This window comes from Antennarius striatus, chromosome 22, assembly GCF_040054535.1.
Source record: "Antennarius striatus isolate MH-2024 chromosome 22, ASM4005453v1, whole genome shotgun sequence".
NCBI lineage: Eukaryota > Metazoa > Chordata > Actinopteri > Lophiiformes > Antennariidae > Antennarius > Antennarius striatus.
This window is the reverse complement of record NC_090797.1, coordinates 1,177,809-1,195,943: the sequence shown is the minus strand read 5'-3', so window position 1 is coordinate 1,195,943 and position 18,135 is coordinate 1,177,809. Positions and strand designations below refer to the sequence as shown.

General features: G+C 47.9%; 1 protein-coding gene across 6 annotated transcripts in view; it reads left to right on the top strand.

Annotated features, from left to right (window-relative positions):
• The window catches only part of celf2 (cugbp, Elav-like family member 2), a 105,773-nt gene that overhangs the window by 11,958 nt on the left and 75,680 nt on the right, over positions 1–18,135 (top strand). For all 6 annotated transcript variants that reach the window (XM_068306375.1, XM_068306376.1, XM_068306378.1 and 3 more), the window contains exon 2: positions 12,968–13,003. In XM_068306375.1, the coding sequence (XP_068162476.1) occupies positions 12,968–13,003 (36 nt within the window). The remainder of the gene's footprint in view (positions 1–12,967; positions 13,004–18,135) is intronic.

Below are 18,135 nucleotides of genomic sequence, written 5' to 3'. Positions count from 1 at the left end.
TTAGCTAGCCAGCATCTCAGCTATTTCTACAATTGTGTCATTTAAGAGTTATCTCAATTTTTCAACACATCATTGAGGCTTAGGTGCTAATACTCGAATTCTTGTTAGCTTCAGCTGCTATTTCAGCTATTAATACAATTGTGTCACTTAAGAGTTGGCTAGCTAAATTTTTCACGATTGAAGCTGAAGTGCTAATATTCAACTTCTGGTTAGCTTTAGCCGCTTTTTTCAGCTATCACTACAGTTTTGCCATTTTAAAGTTAGCCAGCTACGTTTAGGTGCTAATACTTACTCAGCTTCTGGTTAGCTTCAGGTGTATAGCTGCTAAACTGTTTGATTTGAAGGTGGTTACATTTAACACCAGCTGGAGGCCCGTTAGCTTGGATAAGGCTAGTTCTGTTAGCATGGTGCTCTGCATAAAGCTGCTAGATGGAATTTGGTGTACTACCGTAGCGGTAATGCTACAAAGACATAATTTGTGCCATTAGCCACATGATTAGCTTTAGCTTCTGTGGATACCAGAGAGTAGATAATGAAAGCATTGGAACACAAGTGTGTTTTCACACACACACACACACACACGAGTGTGTCGGCTTCACTCGCTAAATCGTACCCGAAAGCACGAGCATCGGATCTCAACGTTAGCATCGTTAGCTTGAAACCAGAGCTCCTCAATGACGCCGCCCGAACCCAACAAGTCCAGGAACAGCGCCAAAACAAAAGCAAGCCAATTCCCCCTTCCGTCCCCCTTTTCCTCCCCCACCCTCACCCCCGCCCCCACCCCCAGCGTGAGCAATTCACAGCTAATTCAATTTCCCGCGGCCGGGCTCACATGGGACGGCGTTGGAATTCCGGTTTGTCATGATAAAATGATTACACGGCATTGTGTTTCTGCGGGCGCCTCCCAGCACATTTATTAGAATCTGTCAGTGTCGATGTAGATCGGCCAGCCAAAGTGCACACCCCCCCACCCGAAACCCCCCCCCGACACCCCACCACCACCACCACCACCCCTGGAAACTGGTTATTCCTTATGAAATACGTCGCTCCTGGCAGACGCATAATCTGATTACATCCGCTAGATTAAAAATATATTGAATTTTTTTCCCCCCTCACATTTTTAACCCCTCGTTCTCCACTTCCTGCCTCCCCACCCTCCCCCCTCCCTCCACAAAGGGCTCGTTTCTTTTCCCAGTGACTTTATTATCTCCGGTTTGACGGATGACGCTTCGCCAGCAGTGGCCATTTTTTTTTATTTTAAATGAGATCCATGCCGGTGGAATCCAGACAGATGGTGATGTGATGATTGATACGATTGATCATTAATATTAAATCCATATTAAAGTGATCCTACACCGGGAACACCCCACCCCCCCCGGGGGGGACCGGAGCTAATGATCCGATCTGTTTTTTTATTCGATTTTAAGGTCTGCGTGAAATCGTATCGCCGTGACAGTTTGGGTTACGATTCGACCCGGTGGGGGCCGACCAATCAAATCAAAGCCTCGTAAAATATCGTTAAAGTGACATCAAAGTCAGTTTCACTCCTTTATCACGCCCCCTTAACTTTTAAGACGCCGCTCGAGTCGTTTCGGAGCCTCCGATTCGCTCGTTCCGCTGAACGAAACGTCGTCGACCCGGATTGGATGATACGCCGTTTAGAGGCGGAGCCTGGACAGAGGAAGAGATGAGGTCACGTGATCAGCGTTGTTTATAGTATAAGAGGAGAAGAGGGCGTCGATGATGTCATCGGCGTGCTCCGAAATGCTGAATTAGCAACAAAAAAAAAACGCGCTGAAAAGGAAAATTTGAATTTAATGAGTTTAGAAACGAATTTAGAGACTAAAACTTTTGGAATGTTAGCGTTTTAAAAATGAGTCATCGTTTTCTGTTTTCCTCTCACGCACACACACACACACACACACACACACACACACACACACACACACACACACACACACACACCTCCTGTCTGGATCATATTACATCTTATTATTTTTCATATTTCCATCCCTCCCCTGCCCGCTCCCACCTGTCAGTCAGGCTGTCAGGTGTGATTTGGAGCCGTCACTCCCACTCCCAGTTTGAAGTGGGGGGGGGGGTATATGAGAGGGGGTCCAATGGCTTGTTTACTGAAATGTGACTGGAGGTGTCACGCTGAATAATCCCACCTCACCCCCCTGGTTTCCTATCGCCCCCCCTCCCAGGGTGGGCCGGTGCCCCCCCCAGGTGCCAGGTGGGATTCGTCTAATGGCCATCTTGCCGTGCCACCTTCGATTTCAGGTGTGTGTGTGGAGGGGGGGGGTTACACTGGAGGTGCGCCGAGCAATTACTGTCCCGAGGAGCTGACAGCTGTCGCCGCCGCCGCGCCGCTGTCTCCTCCTCCTCCAGCGCCATCTCCTCACTGGGGGGGGGGTGTGGAGTGGGGGGGTCTGAGAGGAGTCTCCGCTCCGGGTCCCGCTCCCTGGGGGAGTCATTACATAGCTGTGGGACACACGTCTCCTTCCATCTATCACCACGCCACCGCACCCTTCAATTAAGCACACACACACACACACACACACACACACTCATCTAATCCTAATTCCACCTCTATATTTGTCATTTCCTTGGTCCCAGATGGGACTCGGCCCCGTTTCTTTTTTTTTTGGGGGGGGGGGGTTGGACTATTTTCCAGATTTCTTTCGGTATTTTTTCTCAACAAATTCTTGAAAACTGGAGTTTTATTCCACATTTTTTATTTTTTTTCTCTCTCTCTCTCTCACACACACACACACACACACACACACACACACACACACACACAAAGCGACTTTCTCCTCATGCGGTTGCCACCGTGGGGGCGATTTAAGCGAGAGTGTTGCCATCCCTCGGCAGCGCGGCGCTATCTCCCCCCTCGCCACTCTTTTTTTGTTATCTGAGACTGTAATACAAACCAGATTGGTCTTATCTGGCTCCTCACACACACACACACACACACACACACACACACACACACACACACACACACACACACACACACACACACACACACACACACACACACACACTCCCAACTCTCCCTGATTCCCACTTCTTCATGTAAACACGCACACACTCCGCTAGAGCGTACACACGCTATCGGTTGCCATCTGTGAGTGGATACGCCAGCTATTTCACTTAACCATGCAGGCTATGAATGTTGGCGGTTTTTCCTGGGGGGGGGGGTTGGGGGGGAGGGGGGTTACATTGGAATAGACGCGGAAAATTTCACTTCAACCATGAATGCTGCGAGTAGATAAGCCGCCACTCACTCCCGGTAAGCGGTGGTACGTGTGCGCTCACACAGGTGTGTGTGGTTCGGTACAGTCTTACCCCGACACACTCGTTAATCACAGAATTCATTAGTCACCGACTCTCTAATTGTTTACTTCCCCTGCGGCGCTGCTACACAAGGTTGCTGGCCCTCCCTGTTACCATTTTGGAAGAACATAATGGTAAATTAATTTTCCTGCTACCTCCGATTCGATTAGTCATTTCTGAGTACACTCTATTAGCTGGGAAATCGTGTGTTTGGGAGTCAGGATGGAGAGTCTGGGTTTGATCGTGTTGCTTACCTGGAGAGAAGGGGGGGGTGGCGGGGGGGTAATGACCCCGAGGGTCCGGTCGCCTTCGAGTGGCTCCGTAAAGAGAAATCGATCTATTAATAAAAACATAATCTGCTGATGAAGTCACATCGATTAACCGGCCGGCTGGAAAGAGACCACATAGACCACTTGTGTCACACTCAAGGCCCGGGGGCCAAATGTGGCCCTCCACGTCATTTTATGCGGCCCCTCAGAGGATAAAAGATGTCTAATTTCCCACAATGCAGTAATTTAGCCAAATTTAACTTTAACAAAACGATTAAAAAGATTTATTTTATAACAGAAAAACACACTTTTTTCAAGTTACAAACAATAATGTTTGTAACTTGAAAGAGTAATAAATTCAGAGTTATTTAACGTTAAGGATTAGTTACATTTATGTTACATTACACTGAGTTAAATGTAGTTACATTTATTAGTTACATCTGGCCCTTTGAGGACAGCTGTATGCTAATGAGCCCTTGGTGAAAATGAAACTATACGGATTGCTGCAGCTATTTGCATAGCGGCTATGGGTTGTGGATCAGCCGTTAGCCGTTAGCCATTAGCGGCTAATTCATAGAAGAAGAAAATCTGACATGTTCAAGTTGGAGCGACTGAATATCTTGTGGCCTTTGCGTTCTAATTCCACGTTGTAGGAACACGTGAACCCGTTCCTGACTAATTGGCTCGGTGGTTTCTGGAGGAAGCAGGACCTGGAGCTGCTAAAGCTGCTCTGCACGTCAACATAAAGACGTATATTCATGTCGGCCGGTGTGTTTGTGGGCGTCACGGCCTGAGCTGCATATGGATGAGCTAACACGGGGCAATCTGCGCTTCAAGGGGCGCTAACACGCGCTAGCACGTCCACTTCTCCCACAATACTGTAACACAGATGCAATAGAGCGTATCACAAGTGAACTTACTGAAACTATGCATTATAGATCAACGCTCACACACACACACACAAACACACACACACACACACACACACAAGTGTTCGTCTTCCTCGTTTCATTGAATCCTGGCGCTCGCACGCCACATCACAAATGATGGGATTTAAACATCAACAGTATGAAATATTCATGTGTCAGCGCCCAAGCAGAACTACCACCAAGGGGGATTTGCCTTCAGATCTGAGGATACCATCGCATTCGCCCCCCCTCCCTCACTTTCTGCCCCCCCACCTTACGGTTGTGTAGCAGCAACGGGAGCCATTGTCACGGTGTTGCGTATCGCTGTTGTTCTAGTTTTTTTATGATGTTGCCTTCACGCTCTCAAGTATTGCATCTTGGGGTGTTTGTGCCCCCCCCCCCCTACTCCCCCCCAAGCCTTACATGGTTTCTGATGATGTATTGATTTGTGATTAACTGTTAACGTGGCGATTCTTGCTGACGGATCAGCCAGTGTTGCGCTAAAACCTCCGGCCACTAGATGGCAGTGCTGCAATCCATCGGTAGCTTCTGAGGTTGCTCTGCGTATGCCTTGTCACTCTGCTGACCTAGGCTGACGCTAGAATACTAGCCTAGCTTAACGTAGCCTATCCCATAACTCAATAACGACAAAATTCACAACGAATAGCGGCCAAAGAAAACGTTTAAATAAATAAAGACGTTAAAATACTCTCCCATCAGTACGGTAAACTTTTGAACGGAGTCCTCATTACTTTACTGAAACTGAAAGCATGGCTTTGATGTTGCTAGCGGCTCTTGACGAGTCACATTTAGGGAAAACAGCCAATCACAGGCAGTGATTAAGGGCTAACATCGGAAAACTGTGTTTACGCTAAGCTCTCAGACCCTGAAGGTTTAATTCTAGAGAGAGATGAAGATCAGGTGACTCTGATGTCATTGACAGAATATTATTCGTGTCGTACATGTGATTTTACACGTTGAAGTTGGCTATAGGTTGGATTTTAAGATATTATTCTGCAATTAGAGGCGTGGTTTCAACCTTTAACCTTTTAAAGACAAGTGTATTTGGTTAGATATTTGATGCGCTTGGCCTTTCAGGGGTTTTTTTAGTAAAAACTAATAAATACAATCTGACGCAGGCAAACATACGAATTAAAGGTCATTAAGACAATTTTTTTTTAAATGTTTTGACAAATTAGTCGGACAACACCTCGTTTTCCAAAAATGTGATTTTTCAGGCGATTACTTAACAGTTCAGGCTTAAATGGGTTAAAACAGGGTTAAGATTCCACGCTGGTCACAGGCGGTGAAAACAGGCGACTGGAACAGCCGACTTGTTAAAAAGTCTAAACGGACAGAAGTTTCAGGAGCTGGAGCGAAAGCAGGAGTGAAGTAGAAAAGTTTGGTTCGATCACCTAGCGGAAGGGAGCGTGATGGAATATCCACAGATACGAGGAACCGGGTGGGTGGGGGGGGGGCGGGGGAGTCAAATATGGGTCCAGTGGTCATTGTTCCTCCTGAGATCCATCGCTTTTTCCATTTAAAAGATGTGATTACACCGCAACACCGCACACACACACTTTCACACTCTCACACACACGCTGCCGGCAGCGGTGATCCAATTTAGGAGGTTAGAAGGGAGGGATAAGGAGATCGAGGGAGCAAACTGGGGGGGGGGGTGGGAGATGAAATGGAGGCGGGTTGAGAGTGGGGAGGGGGGGGCGTCCTCCGCCTCGCTCTCGTTTGTCATTCTGTCAGCGCCGTATGCAGATGAGACGCTAATATGATATCTCTGCTGAGCTGATGGATGTTTAAAGTGATATGGCGACCCCGAGCCTCGCTGCTCGCCGCCTGCCAGCGATGGAGCGGCGAGGATCACTCAGCGAAAAAACCAGATCCTGATCGCCGCGGCAACCACCGCAAACTCCCTGCTGCCTTCTCGGGGATCACGGCGGCGTGGCGGCGCTTCCACGCCAACATGTGACACGGTTGTTAGAAACCGGTCAGACATTTAGGTTTGTCGTCCGAACCAGGAAGACAAAACCGATTTACAGGAAGTTCCATATGGGAACAGGAAGTTCTATGTGGGCTGAATTAATGCATTGTGGGAAATGTAGTTTATTTTTATACATTCTGACCTGTATGCGCTCGTGGGCCACATAAAATGATGTGGAGGGCCACATTCGGCCCCCGGGCCTTGAGTTTGTCACATGTGAGCTAAATGAACCGAACCGGTTCAGTTTGATCCAAAAACCCGCCAAAAATATAAAGTAATATATGAAGCTAATGCTAATATATGAGCTAACATTATGTTATTGAAAGCCAGGGGTATTTCCTGGTCGGGTGCGGATACTTCCTGGAAAGTCGACGATGCTTTTCAGGAAATCATCTGACATGAACTCCAACAGCAGTTTGAGGATGTGTTCATTTTTCCACCTGGGGGGGCCAGAAACAGGGTAGGGTGGGGGAGGGGAGACGGATCAGATTCTCCACGGACTTCATTGGTTAAAACAAAGCCGCTCGTCCATTCGGGCGCTTTCACAACCTAATTGATATCGATCTACCGATTCGCCATCATCGACGCGGCCTTTCCTCTCCATCCTCCCGTTGCCAACGGAAACGCATCACCAGGAAGCTCCTTCATCACTGTTTATTTTACACCGATTTTCACCAATGTCCCCCTCCTGACACGCCCACGGAAGCGATCACCGAGGGTTATCTCGTCCTCGCCTCCTTCCCCCCCACCCCACCCCTAACTGGATAATAACAGTTATCATAAGCAGTTAGCGGTTGGCTAAGTGAAGCATTGAGATCAATGGCGGCGCTGTTAGCGTGGGAACGAAGGAGGCCTTTCATCATGTTGATGGATGGCGAGCCCGTCGTTAATGTGACGTGTTATGATCATATCAATTTGTCCTCCGTTTTCATCGACATCGCTTTACTGCCTCACCCCCACCCCCACCCCCACCCCCCCACACTGTAAATCCAGTCTGGAAATGGCAGCGCTCCATAAACCAACCATTCCTCTTCCTCCTTCCACTCCTCTCCTCTTTTTTATTATTTCCTGGCTCCGGCTCTCTTTAATCCACTCCATTTTGATACCCCTCTCTCTCTATTTACCCCCTCACCCCCCCTCCATCCGTTGACAGGCGTCCGCTGACAGCCTGAACCAAAAGAGTGAAGGAATCAGACTGGGATTAAAATGTAATATCAGACTATTAAAAAGATTAGTGGTTGAGATTCCAGCGTCTGAGCCACATCCCAATCTAATGAACTGACATTCATGATATTGATTTATTGCCCCGGCTGCTTTATCGCGGCGCGCTAGCACACGGCTGATACGGTGGCCTTTTATGAGGGCGCTTGTCACGGGGCGCTAAGTAACCGCCGCCCGGCTGACAGAAATGTTTTTACATCCAATCCGTAGCTTTGAAAGAACGGCTAAAAAAAAAAAAAGAAGATGACGGGCAGACGAATGGCAGACAAGGGGGCAGACGAGGACATGACTGATTTGCGTTTGTCGCGCGGACAAAAGCCAGGTCCGGCTTCCGGAGCGGCTAATGAAAGCTTCAGACGCGCCGGCATCGCCACAAAAGAGCCGTAATTATTTCCAATTATGACAAACAATCATTTCAGTCTGATTATGTCGGACATACGGCAGCGGCCGTGTGACGGAGGCTCGCTATGAGCGCACAAAGCGTCGCTAGCGTTACGCACCCCGCCGTCAAACGGAGCACACGTACGACTCGGGTTCGTGAATGTTCCATTCACGCTCCTCAGCGTGGGCTTGGCCGTCTTACGCGCCGCATTGTTAGCAAATGCGTTTTAGTCGTTAACTAAATCGTCATTTCTGCTGAGTCATGTTTACTGCGATGGAATGAAAACATGTCCGTCCCGCTACTTGTGGCTCTTGCCCTCCATCAGGATCCACCCAATGAGGAATTAGCATCGCAAGCATCCACCAATCACCACCTTGATGCCCCGCCCCCACCTGTTCCCGCCCACTCCCAGGTCACACGGGCGGCGGCGATGACGTAATCCTCATTTGCATGTGTGAAGAGGTCTGGACTAATGGAGCTGATCTGTTGTGCTGTTATTAAATGGGGGGGGAGGCAATGGGGTGGGGGGAGTGCTGGGAGGAAGGGGGGGTTGTTATTGAAGAGGAGGGGGAGAAGAAAAGGGGGGGTCTTCTCTCCACTCCCAGAAGTATGATGGATGATTGGGGGAATCAGCGAATAGTAGACTTTCTAGCGGTCACACGGCAACACACACTGTACACGTGTGTGTGTGTGTGTGTGTGTGTGTGTGTGTGTGTGTGTGTGTGTGTGTGTGTGTCCTGCGTACCCTTTGAATATCACGGGGTAAATGAGGCCTGCTGCTCGACGACCACTTCTCTCTTTTGTTCACCCGTTAGCGCTCAGGTCGCGTTTAAATGTCCTCCGTGTGTCACACACACACACACACACACACACACACACACACACACACACACACACACACACACACACACACACACACACACACACACACACACACACGGGGTAAATGGAGCCTGTTAGGGCACTTGTTCCAGCCCGTCTTTACGGCGCTCACATGCAGCTTTACTGCAGTGTATTATGGGTATTATAGCGTAATGGTCGTTCCGCCGCTACGCCAGCATCAAACTGCAGAGTGGCTGATTGAACAGACTGTAATGTTTATCATTACTGTGCATCGCACACACACACACACACACACACACACACACACACACACACACACACACACACACACACACACACGTCCAATCTTTTCTCATTGTTTAGCATAGTTTAGCTTAGCATACGTTTATTTGTTTAGATGCCTTCAAGGCGTCGGTCACATGATGTCGTCCATCAATCAGGCTCAGCTGACATCCTATGAAACACACACACACACACACACACACACACACACAAACACACACACACCTGCAACAGAGATGTACATGACAAAATAGGTGTGAAGGTGTGAAAGTGGAGCGCAGGAATGTATTTATCTGTTAACAGACGTGTTGATTGGCCGGGGACCGTGAGGCGTGTGTGTGTGTGTGTGTGTGTGTGTGTGTGTGTGTGTGTGTGTGTGTGTGTGTGTGTGCGTGTGTGTGTGTGTGTCTGTGTGAAAGGAGGGAAGGCAGGTGAGGAGGAAGTAAGTGCTAAAACCACTGAGTGTTAAAACCACACAGATGGGCCATGGGGGGGGCAGCAGCACCATCAAGCGGGATACGATCGGCTTTTCTCGATATTTGATTGATTATCATCGTCTTTCGTCGAGATGGTGACCTGGACGTTCTTCACGTGATTCGAAAGCGTCTTTAAAATCTGCGTCTTCCCTAAAATCTCGTCATGCTAATTCAGAATTAACCCTTTTCCTTCCTGTCGTTGTCCATCTGCAGCTTTAACGATAACGACGGGTAAAAAAAACCCAACAAATATAAATTACTGATGTTTCTTTTTTAAATTCTAAATCATTTCATGCAGAAAATTTTAAAATTTGCAGATTCTACAAGTAAATAATAAAGGTTATTATCGTTTGCGGGTGCTTTTGTGTCAGCTTCAAGGCTTTGATGTCATCCACCTTCCGAACGGAAAAAGTGATGCGACCGATGTTCACCTGACGTCTCAGATATCTGAGCGTCCGTGGGCGTGTCTCCGTGGGCGTGTCTCCGTGGGCGTGTCTCCGTGGGCGTGTCTCTGTTGTGCTTGAGGGGACGACCCAAACTTGGAATTAGAATCCGAAAACCTCGTCTGAATACGTCGGCGTTCGTTCGTTCCGATGGCTTCAGGTCGTGCGGTAACCGGGTTACGGCAGCGCGTCTGATTTCCTTCCGTAACCTGATTTCTCCCGGTAACCTGGTTTCCCGTGCCACCGATGATGGATTAACATCAATCCCGTCGGCGGTACCCAATGTTTCAAACCGCCACAGAAGCATCCGTGTCACTTCCAATATGTGTTTGTGTTTATTAAAAAGACGGAGGGGGAATGCTATTGTCATCGACGTGGCGCCGAAGAGCCATGACAGCTGCTTGGCGGCACCCCCCTCCCCCGCTGTAGTCCGTATGGATGTGTCTGCATCCAAGAATACCGGCGCCGCTCACAGGGTCTCCCCCACCTGCTCCGTCTTTCTGGCGTCGACTGCCGGCGGCGGACTTACACGGGTTGGCACTCGCTTGCTTCCCTTCCACCTGGACGCCGCCGTCGCCCCATCAGTTCCCCTCCCGTTGGTCAGTCCAGACCCAGATCCTGTCACCGGGGGCAACGGAGGCGGGTTGATCCCCTTGAATTGACAACTAAAAAGCTTCTTCCAATTTCGGAGACGTGTTTACGTTTTAAGTGGTTTTAAAGCCAATAAAACTCCGATACTGTCGGGACCTAAACGCTTTGGGTAATAAAAGAGGCTCCCGCGGGATTCTGGGATCATAAAAGGCTTTTTAAGACTCCGATCTTCCTCTAAATGCCAACTTGTTCTGACCTGAGACAAACGAGTTTGTTTGGAACTTTGTTTCTGGGCATTTTTTATTTTTTTTTGCGCTAATTGGAATTTTAGGAGTTCTGAGAAATTGTGGATTATGGCTCTGAATCCAAATATTTCTCTCTCTGGAGAAGCGTTCACTTCACAAACTAAAACAAATTAATTCATTTATTTATTCATTCATTCATTCATTTTCTTCTGCGTACGTGGGTCACGGGGGTTGCTGAAGCCTATAGGCTCGCACTTATAGGCGAGATAAAATATGACTCTAAATGTTAATTTAAATGTTTTCGGATTAGCACTCATTTTAAAAATCTGTCCATCATCTTAATACGAACCAACAAATGAAGTTTTTTTTTTGAGCCGTTTCTGTTCCGTTTAAGCGGCGGCGAGTTTTTTAACCTCCAGCGGTAATATGGACTAAATCAGTAATAGGAACCACGCGGCGCAAACGTTTTACTGGTATATAAGTATGCAGATTCAGGAATATGAGAGATGGTGTGTGTGTGTGTGGGTGTGTGTGTGTGTGTGTGTGTGTGTGTGTGTGGGTGTGTGTGTGTGGGTGTGAGCTGTGTGTGTGTGTGATGCTCCATTTACCCTTTTTCATAATTCATTGCATTGGGAAAATGGACTCTGCAGCGGAGGCGGGCTTCATGTGTGTGTGTGTGTGTGTGTGTGTGTGTGTGTGTGTGTGTGTGTGTGAGTGTGTGTGTGTGTGTGTGTGTGAGTGTGTGTGTGTGTGTAGCAGGATAACAGGATGAGCGTTCTGTGGTCGGAGATGAAACGGACAAGAGTACGTCTTTGAAATGCAAAGAGTGGCAGTGATTGGCCGCTATGTTGAGGAGGAGCATTTCATCATACACACACACACACACACACACACACACACACACACACACACACACACACACACACACACACACACACACACACAGGTTATTAATGACAGCATTGTTAATTCATTATTATTTTATTTACCTCCGTGACTTAAAACCCGGCTAATTTAGAGCGGCTCAGAGCTCTGGAGGATTTATTGTGCTACACACACACACACACACACACACACACACACACACACACACACACACACACACACACACACACACACACACACACACACACACACACACACACACTCACACACACACACACACACACACACACTTAGGCTCGGTGTCTACTGGTTGGGCCTTTGGGACCAATTTATTTACATGCAGAGGAAGAGGAACAGAGGAGTGGAGGAAGGGATGAAACAGGAAGCGTCCCCAGTGGGGGGTCTCTGGAGGAAAACCCGGTGGAACCGACCGGCATCCCTGCTGCTCCAAGGACACACCGATCACCATGGAGACGATCACTGTTTTGTTTTGTCAGAATCTTTTGTGATTTCCGCCGTATTTCCAGCCTTCAGCTGATCCACAATCAGTTTTAAGCGTAGCTAAATTTGAAGCCATCTTTTTCAGGGCGGGGTCGGTCAGAGCGTTTGGAAGCAGGATGCGTTATGAGTTGGCTCCACCCACCTGAAACAACTTAGCAAATAAACTTATCACTTTGAGACTTTTTAAGATCGGCACCCAAAACATAGAAATAAAACAAAATTGAATGATATTGAGTCAAATTACATCTATTTTTAAATCTAAAATTCCACTTCCTTTTAATCTTCCCTCAATAAATCCTCTTCTTTCAACTTGACAGCATCAACATTTGCATTTTTCCTCCTGAAAGTGTTGCGTCTTTATTGTGCAGGGGGGGGTTGATGAGGATTTATCAAGTGTGGTGACAGCAAAGTGTCATCAGCGTATCGAGAGATCTTAAAGGGTATGAATGAACGGATGAACGACAGTTTGATTGATGTTTAAAGTCATGTGATTCAATGCTTTGTTAAAAGAATTCATATGTAGCTTTTGTAAAATTGAGTAGTTTTTTAAAAATAAATTCCAAATTTTCTGTTTTGTCCGCAGGCAGGACGCCAACGACCTCTCTGGACCCATACAAAGGTAATGCCATCCACCTTTTATTCCCCCGCTTTCACGCCTCTCTTTACCCCCCACCCCACCCCACCCCCAGCCTCATCCTCAATGAGGCGTTCAGTGTATCTCCAGGCTCCGGGCCAAACGCCGCCGACATCAACGCGCTGTTGTTCAGGTTGACGGCGTCGAAGGACGGGCAGGAGATGAGAGGAGGAGGTGAATATATACATATATAGAGAGGAGAGATTTAACACGGAGCACATCGACGACCGCGGAGGGTCATTAAACTAAAGCCTTCGGCGACGGAGCGCTAGATCAAGCGAGGAGGAGGAGGGGGCTGAAGATGCTTTAAATAAGATCTGAAAATAGCTCCACCTATTCCTCATCCCGGGCGGATATAACAGGAAACGGATGAACATCCCGCCCTGGGAACTGTCGCTGCCCTTTCAACGAGAGGAATGATGGAGGGGGGAGGGGAGGAACCGTTTGTCACCTGTTCCATTCGTTTCGCTTTAATAACACTCGTAAAGGGCTATAACGCACCTATAATGCTTTATGAGCTGGAATATAAGAATTAAATATGAGCAACCCTAAAGGCCTGAGTGATGGAGCCTCTCGTGAAGGTTTATCGGATCCATAACGCGTGAACATATGTGGCTGTAAGCGTGCTCATTACGCATGATGAGTTGGTTTTAATCTTTAAATCTTTAAATAGTAAAATTCTGGAAGGTTTTGAGACGAGTGAAAATCCTAAACGTTCCTCCCGACTTATACTCGTGTCATAAACGGATGGTGGCGTCAAGGAAAATGTGGACAAAGGTGAAACACGCTCCCGATTTGATAGATGATCTCCGTGGCGACGGCTTTTAGTCTCCGAGAGCTGATTTTCATTGGGAGATGAAATGAAGTGCATCTAATGGATAATGGTGCGAACGCCGTTTCAGCACCAGCGTCTGCGGCGGTAATGTAAAGAATATGTGATTTTAATGGGCTGGATCGCGTCCCAGTGTCGACGCGCTCTTTTAAATAACTCGGCGCCGCTTTGAATCCAATTTTGACGTATTATTTGTGGTTGTTCTTCATCGACGTGGCCTTTAAATAAGTCGTCTGTCGATGGGATTGATTTTTAATCAGAACCTGTCGGAGTACGGAGCGCTGTCGTTCACACCCCAGCAGGTGAATCAGCTGCGATCAGAAACGAGATCCGGCGCTTTAACGAGACGCCGCGAAACACCGGAGGAACGGGAAGAGACGGCGGCGACGACGGCGGATAATTAGGCAAAATAGTTTGGCTTTTGTTTTTCTCTCTGATTGGAGGAGCTGTGACTGCAAGAGGTGTGTGTGTGTGTGTGTGTGTGTGTGTGTGTGTGTGTGTGTGTGTGTGTGTGTGTGTGTGTGTGTGTGTGTGACACGATAATCCCACACACAGCTGCGTCATTCCAGAATGTGTGTTTACTTCCTCCCTGCCTTCACCGCCGCCGCCGCCAACCCCCCACAATCCATCTGCAAACACACACACACACACACACACACACACACACACACACACACACAAAGGAGAACTGGGCGTGTAATTTGATCCTGTGCGCTCTCCTCCTCTAATGAAGCTCTCCGGCGGTTTGACTGACACCCGGCTCGTTATTTAAGTGTGTGTTTCGGTCCGGGAGGAGGAAGACGAGGGAGGGGTGATTGGGAGATGGAGGGAGGAAAAAGTGGAAACAAGGGAGGTGAGAGTAAAAGATTAGGTTTGGAATGGGGGGGTGCAACCTGGATGGAGTTTTGGCGGAACGGAGGTCGGTGGGAGGAGCTTAAAATGAACAAGGGGCCGAGAAGGTTTTAAGGAAACAGCAACAGCAATCAGGAGGAAAGGAGGCAGTTTGGGAGGAGAAAGAGCTGATGTCGGAAACAGGGGTGATAAAGGATGGGGGGGCATCATCAGTGGGGGGGGTAATTGCAGGTCTTTGTGCTGATAATGTTCTTTGAAGGCACACAGCTGATAATTAGCAAGCGTGGCTGCACAGGCGACTTTCAGCATCGGTCATTACGAACCACTAACCCTCCATTGGCTCTGACACGACCTCCTGAGGCGGCGATTGCACCCCTCCCCCCCGATATCCCCACACCCCCCGACACAACAACAAAAAATACACACATCTGCACAGGAGAGCAAAACGATGGGCGCCGATTAGCATCCGCTCACGAGTAGTGAGCCCCTGAAGACCTGGATTTCCTGCTTGGCCACAGGTGTGTGTGTGTGTGTGTGTGTATGTGTGTGTTCACATGTGTGTGAAGCACACACACACACACGAAAGGAAGTGTAACTACACGGATCTGCACAATAAGGCGTCTGGAAAGGCGGGTTCCCACAACGGATGGTCTGTTCCTGAAGCCTCAAAACGGTGGAAAGACAAGAATTTGTGTGTGTGTGTGTGTGTGTGTGTGTGCGTGAGTGCGTGCGTGCGTGCGTGCGTGCGTGCGTGTGTGTGTGTGTGCACATAACAGGAAGTGTAATTACAGGGATCTGCACAATGCGGCGTCCCGGTTCGCTGCCTCTCCGGTTGCCGCTCGACGACGGCGGTCCCTCGCTACGCCGAATGCTCATCGTGGCGTTTCCGGGCCCCGCCCCCTCCAGTATTCCCTTTTGTGAATATTCATGAGGTGGGAGCAGGCAGCGAGGAGACGCAGTCATCTGATTCGTCCCTAACTCAGACTGGAACGTGGATGAATTTGCCGGCTTGGAGTTTCGGTTCTGGATCCGGGTCCAGGCTCAGCTCCGGACTTTGTGATTGGTAGAAAACTTTCAGCATCAGCTGCAGCTTCCTGTTTGCGTTCACACCGACCAATAGGAGTGCTGAAGTGATGCATCCTGGATGATGTTTTTTGTAGCAACGTTGCATCGGCATATCATGTGCTTTGTTCCGGCGTTTCCGGGGTTACAAGCTGTTGTTTACACGCCGAGCGTTTGTGACCGGGTTTTCAAGATGGCGGTCGATGGCGCCCCTCACCGCCTGTAGAGGTCCAGTCAGGACTTTGTTCTTGAGAACCTGGGTCGCAATCGCCGTCTATCCATTTTTCATCCAATCAAATGAGTTATAAATGAGGGGGAGGAGTCAGAGGCTGAGGGGGTGTGGTTCAGGGAGGGGGGCAGCAGTCTGCAGAGAGCTGAACGGATGTTTAGACGTCTTTTCTTCCTTCGCTTCTTCACAATCTGTCTCTTCTCTCTCTGGAACGTTTCCTGCTTCTCTGAGTGACAAGGGTTCAATTTGTGGACAAGATACACACACACACACACACACACACACACACACACACACACACACACACACACACACACACACACACACACACACACACACACACACACACTGGGTGGCAGGTGAACATACAGAGGCTCAGGAGGGGTTTAGTTCTTTCTGTGTGATTCAGACCATTGACCTGGAACACATTGGGTACTGAGAGAATAAAAACTATTAGGCACACACACACACACACACACACACACACACACACACACACACACACACACACACACACACTCACACACACACTGTTCTCAGCTCAGCCTTTATTATCAGCTCCCTAAGAGTAAAACAGGTTTTGTTTTTTTATGCGTCATTATTTTTTGTTCCTGTTTGTTTTAGATTTAAAATGTTTATCTTTGTTTATTTAATCTTTTATTTTCTGTCACTAATAATAACAATAATAAAAAAGATCGTATATAGACATTCAGTATTTATTTAATGCTTTTATATTGAATTTTATTTGCTATTTATTAGTGGATTTTTATTTTTTACATGCGCAATGTAGGAAGTGTTTGTTTATTAATTTTTTTATAGATTTTTTCCAATAATTTTTCTTTACTTTAAACATGTTTCATAATTTATTCATCAAAACATTTTCAATTATGAATTATTACTTTCTAATTGATCATTTCTGATATTATCTTGAATAAATCTTTATACGTTGGTGATGTCATAAGTTAACAATAACACACACACTCACACACACATACATGTGCACAGAGCATCAGCTGGGAGAGGAAACACTTCGCCCTCCCAGAATGCCCTAGGGCATGCCTTTCTGACTATGTATGTGTGTGTGTGTGTGTGTGTGTGTGTGTGTGTGTGTGTGTGTGTGTGTGTCTTCATCACATTCCTGCACCTTCCTAAAACATTCCAACGTTTCTAAAACACCGTTCTTCAACATCAAGTCATAACGCTTCATTATGGTGTGTGTGCGTGCGTGTGTGTGTGTGTCTGTGCGCGTGTGTGTGCGTGTGTGTGTGTCTTTAGGAGCCACACACTCATTTTTGTTATTAAGTCGTTTCTGCAACAAAAACTCTTCAATAATAAGAGACGTTTGGAAAATATCTTTACATCTGCTTGTTTGCACGTTTGTCTTTGCTCAGAGTCAGACACAAGTGTGTGTGTGTGTGTGTGTGTGTGTGTGTGTGTGTGTGTGTGTGTGTGTGTTTCTGTGTGTGTGTGTGTGTGTGTATTCTTTCCTGAGAGGCTCCAGATGGCTGAGAGACAGGTGAGCCAATTAGCGAGTCTCACTACATGGCAACATCATCACACCGACGGAGCGCGACACACATACCCACACACACTCACACACACACACACAACCACACACACACACACACACACACACAACCACACACACACACACACACACACACAGACACACACACACACACACACACACACGCGCTCCATCAATACGCCATCATGAGCTGTCAACGTCGCGCTGGATGTGGAATTGATTCCACGAGATGCAACGATGACAAACGCCGCTCTATATTTAGCCGCCATCCTGGCCCCGCCCACCACACATACACACACACACATGCTCACGGCGCCGCCCTTCAGGCGTGTTCCCCACCCCCCTCAGCGGGCCGATGAATCACACTTTTATTTTGAAAGAGCCGACCGCCCCCCCATCTCTTTCTTCTCCTCTTTCCTGGGAAATGCAAATTTTCCCGTTAATGAGCCGTCGCCGCCGTGGAAACGCGTCACATCCGACCTGCGGCTCCTATAAGCGCCGCATCGTCGTATGCGTCCATACGACACGTCGTATGCGTCCATACGACCAGACGTTATTATTATCCCGCCGCCTGTTTGTTTGTGTGCTCCTCTTTGTGTTAAAGCAATAATTGA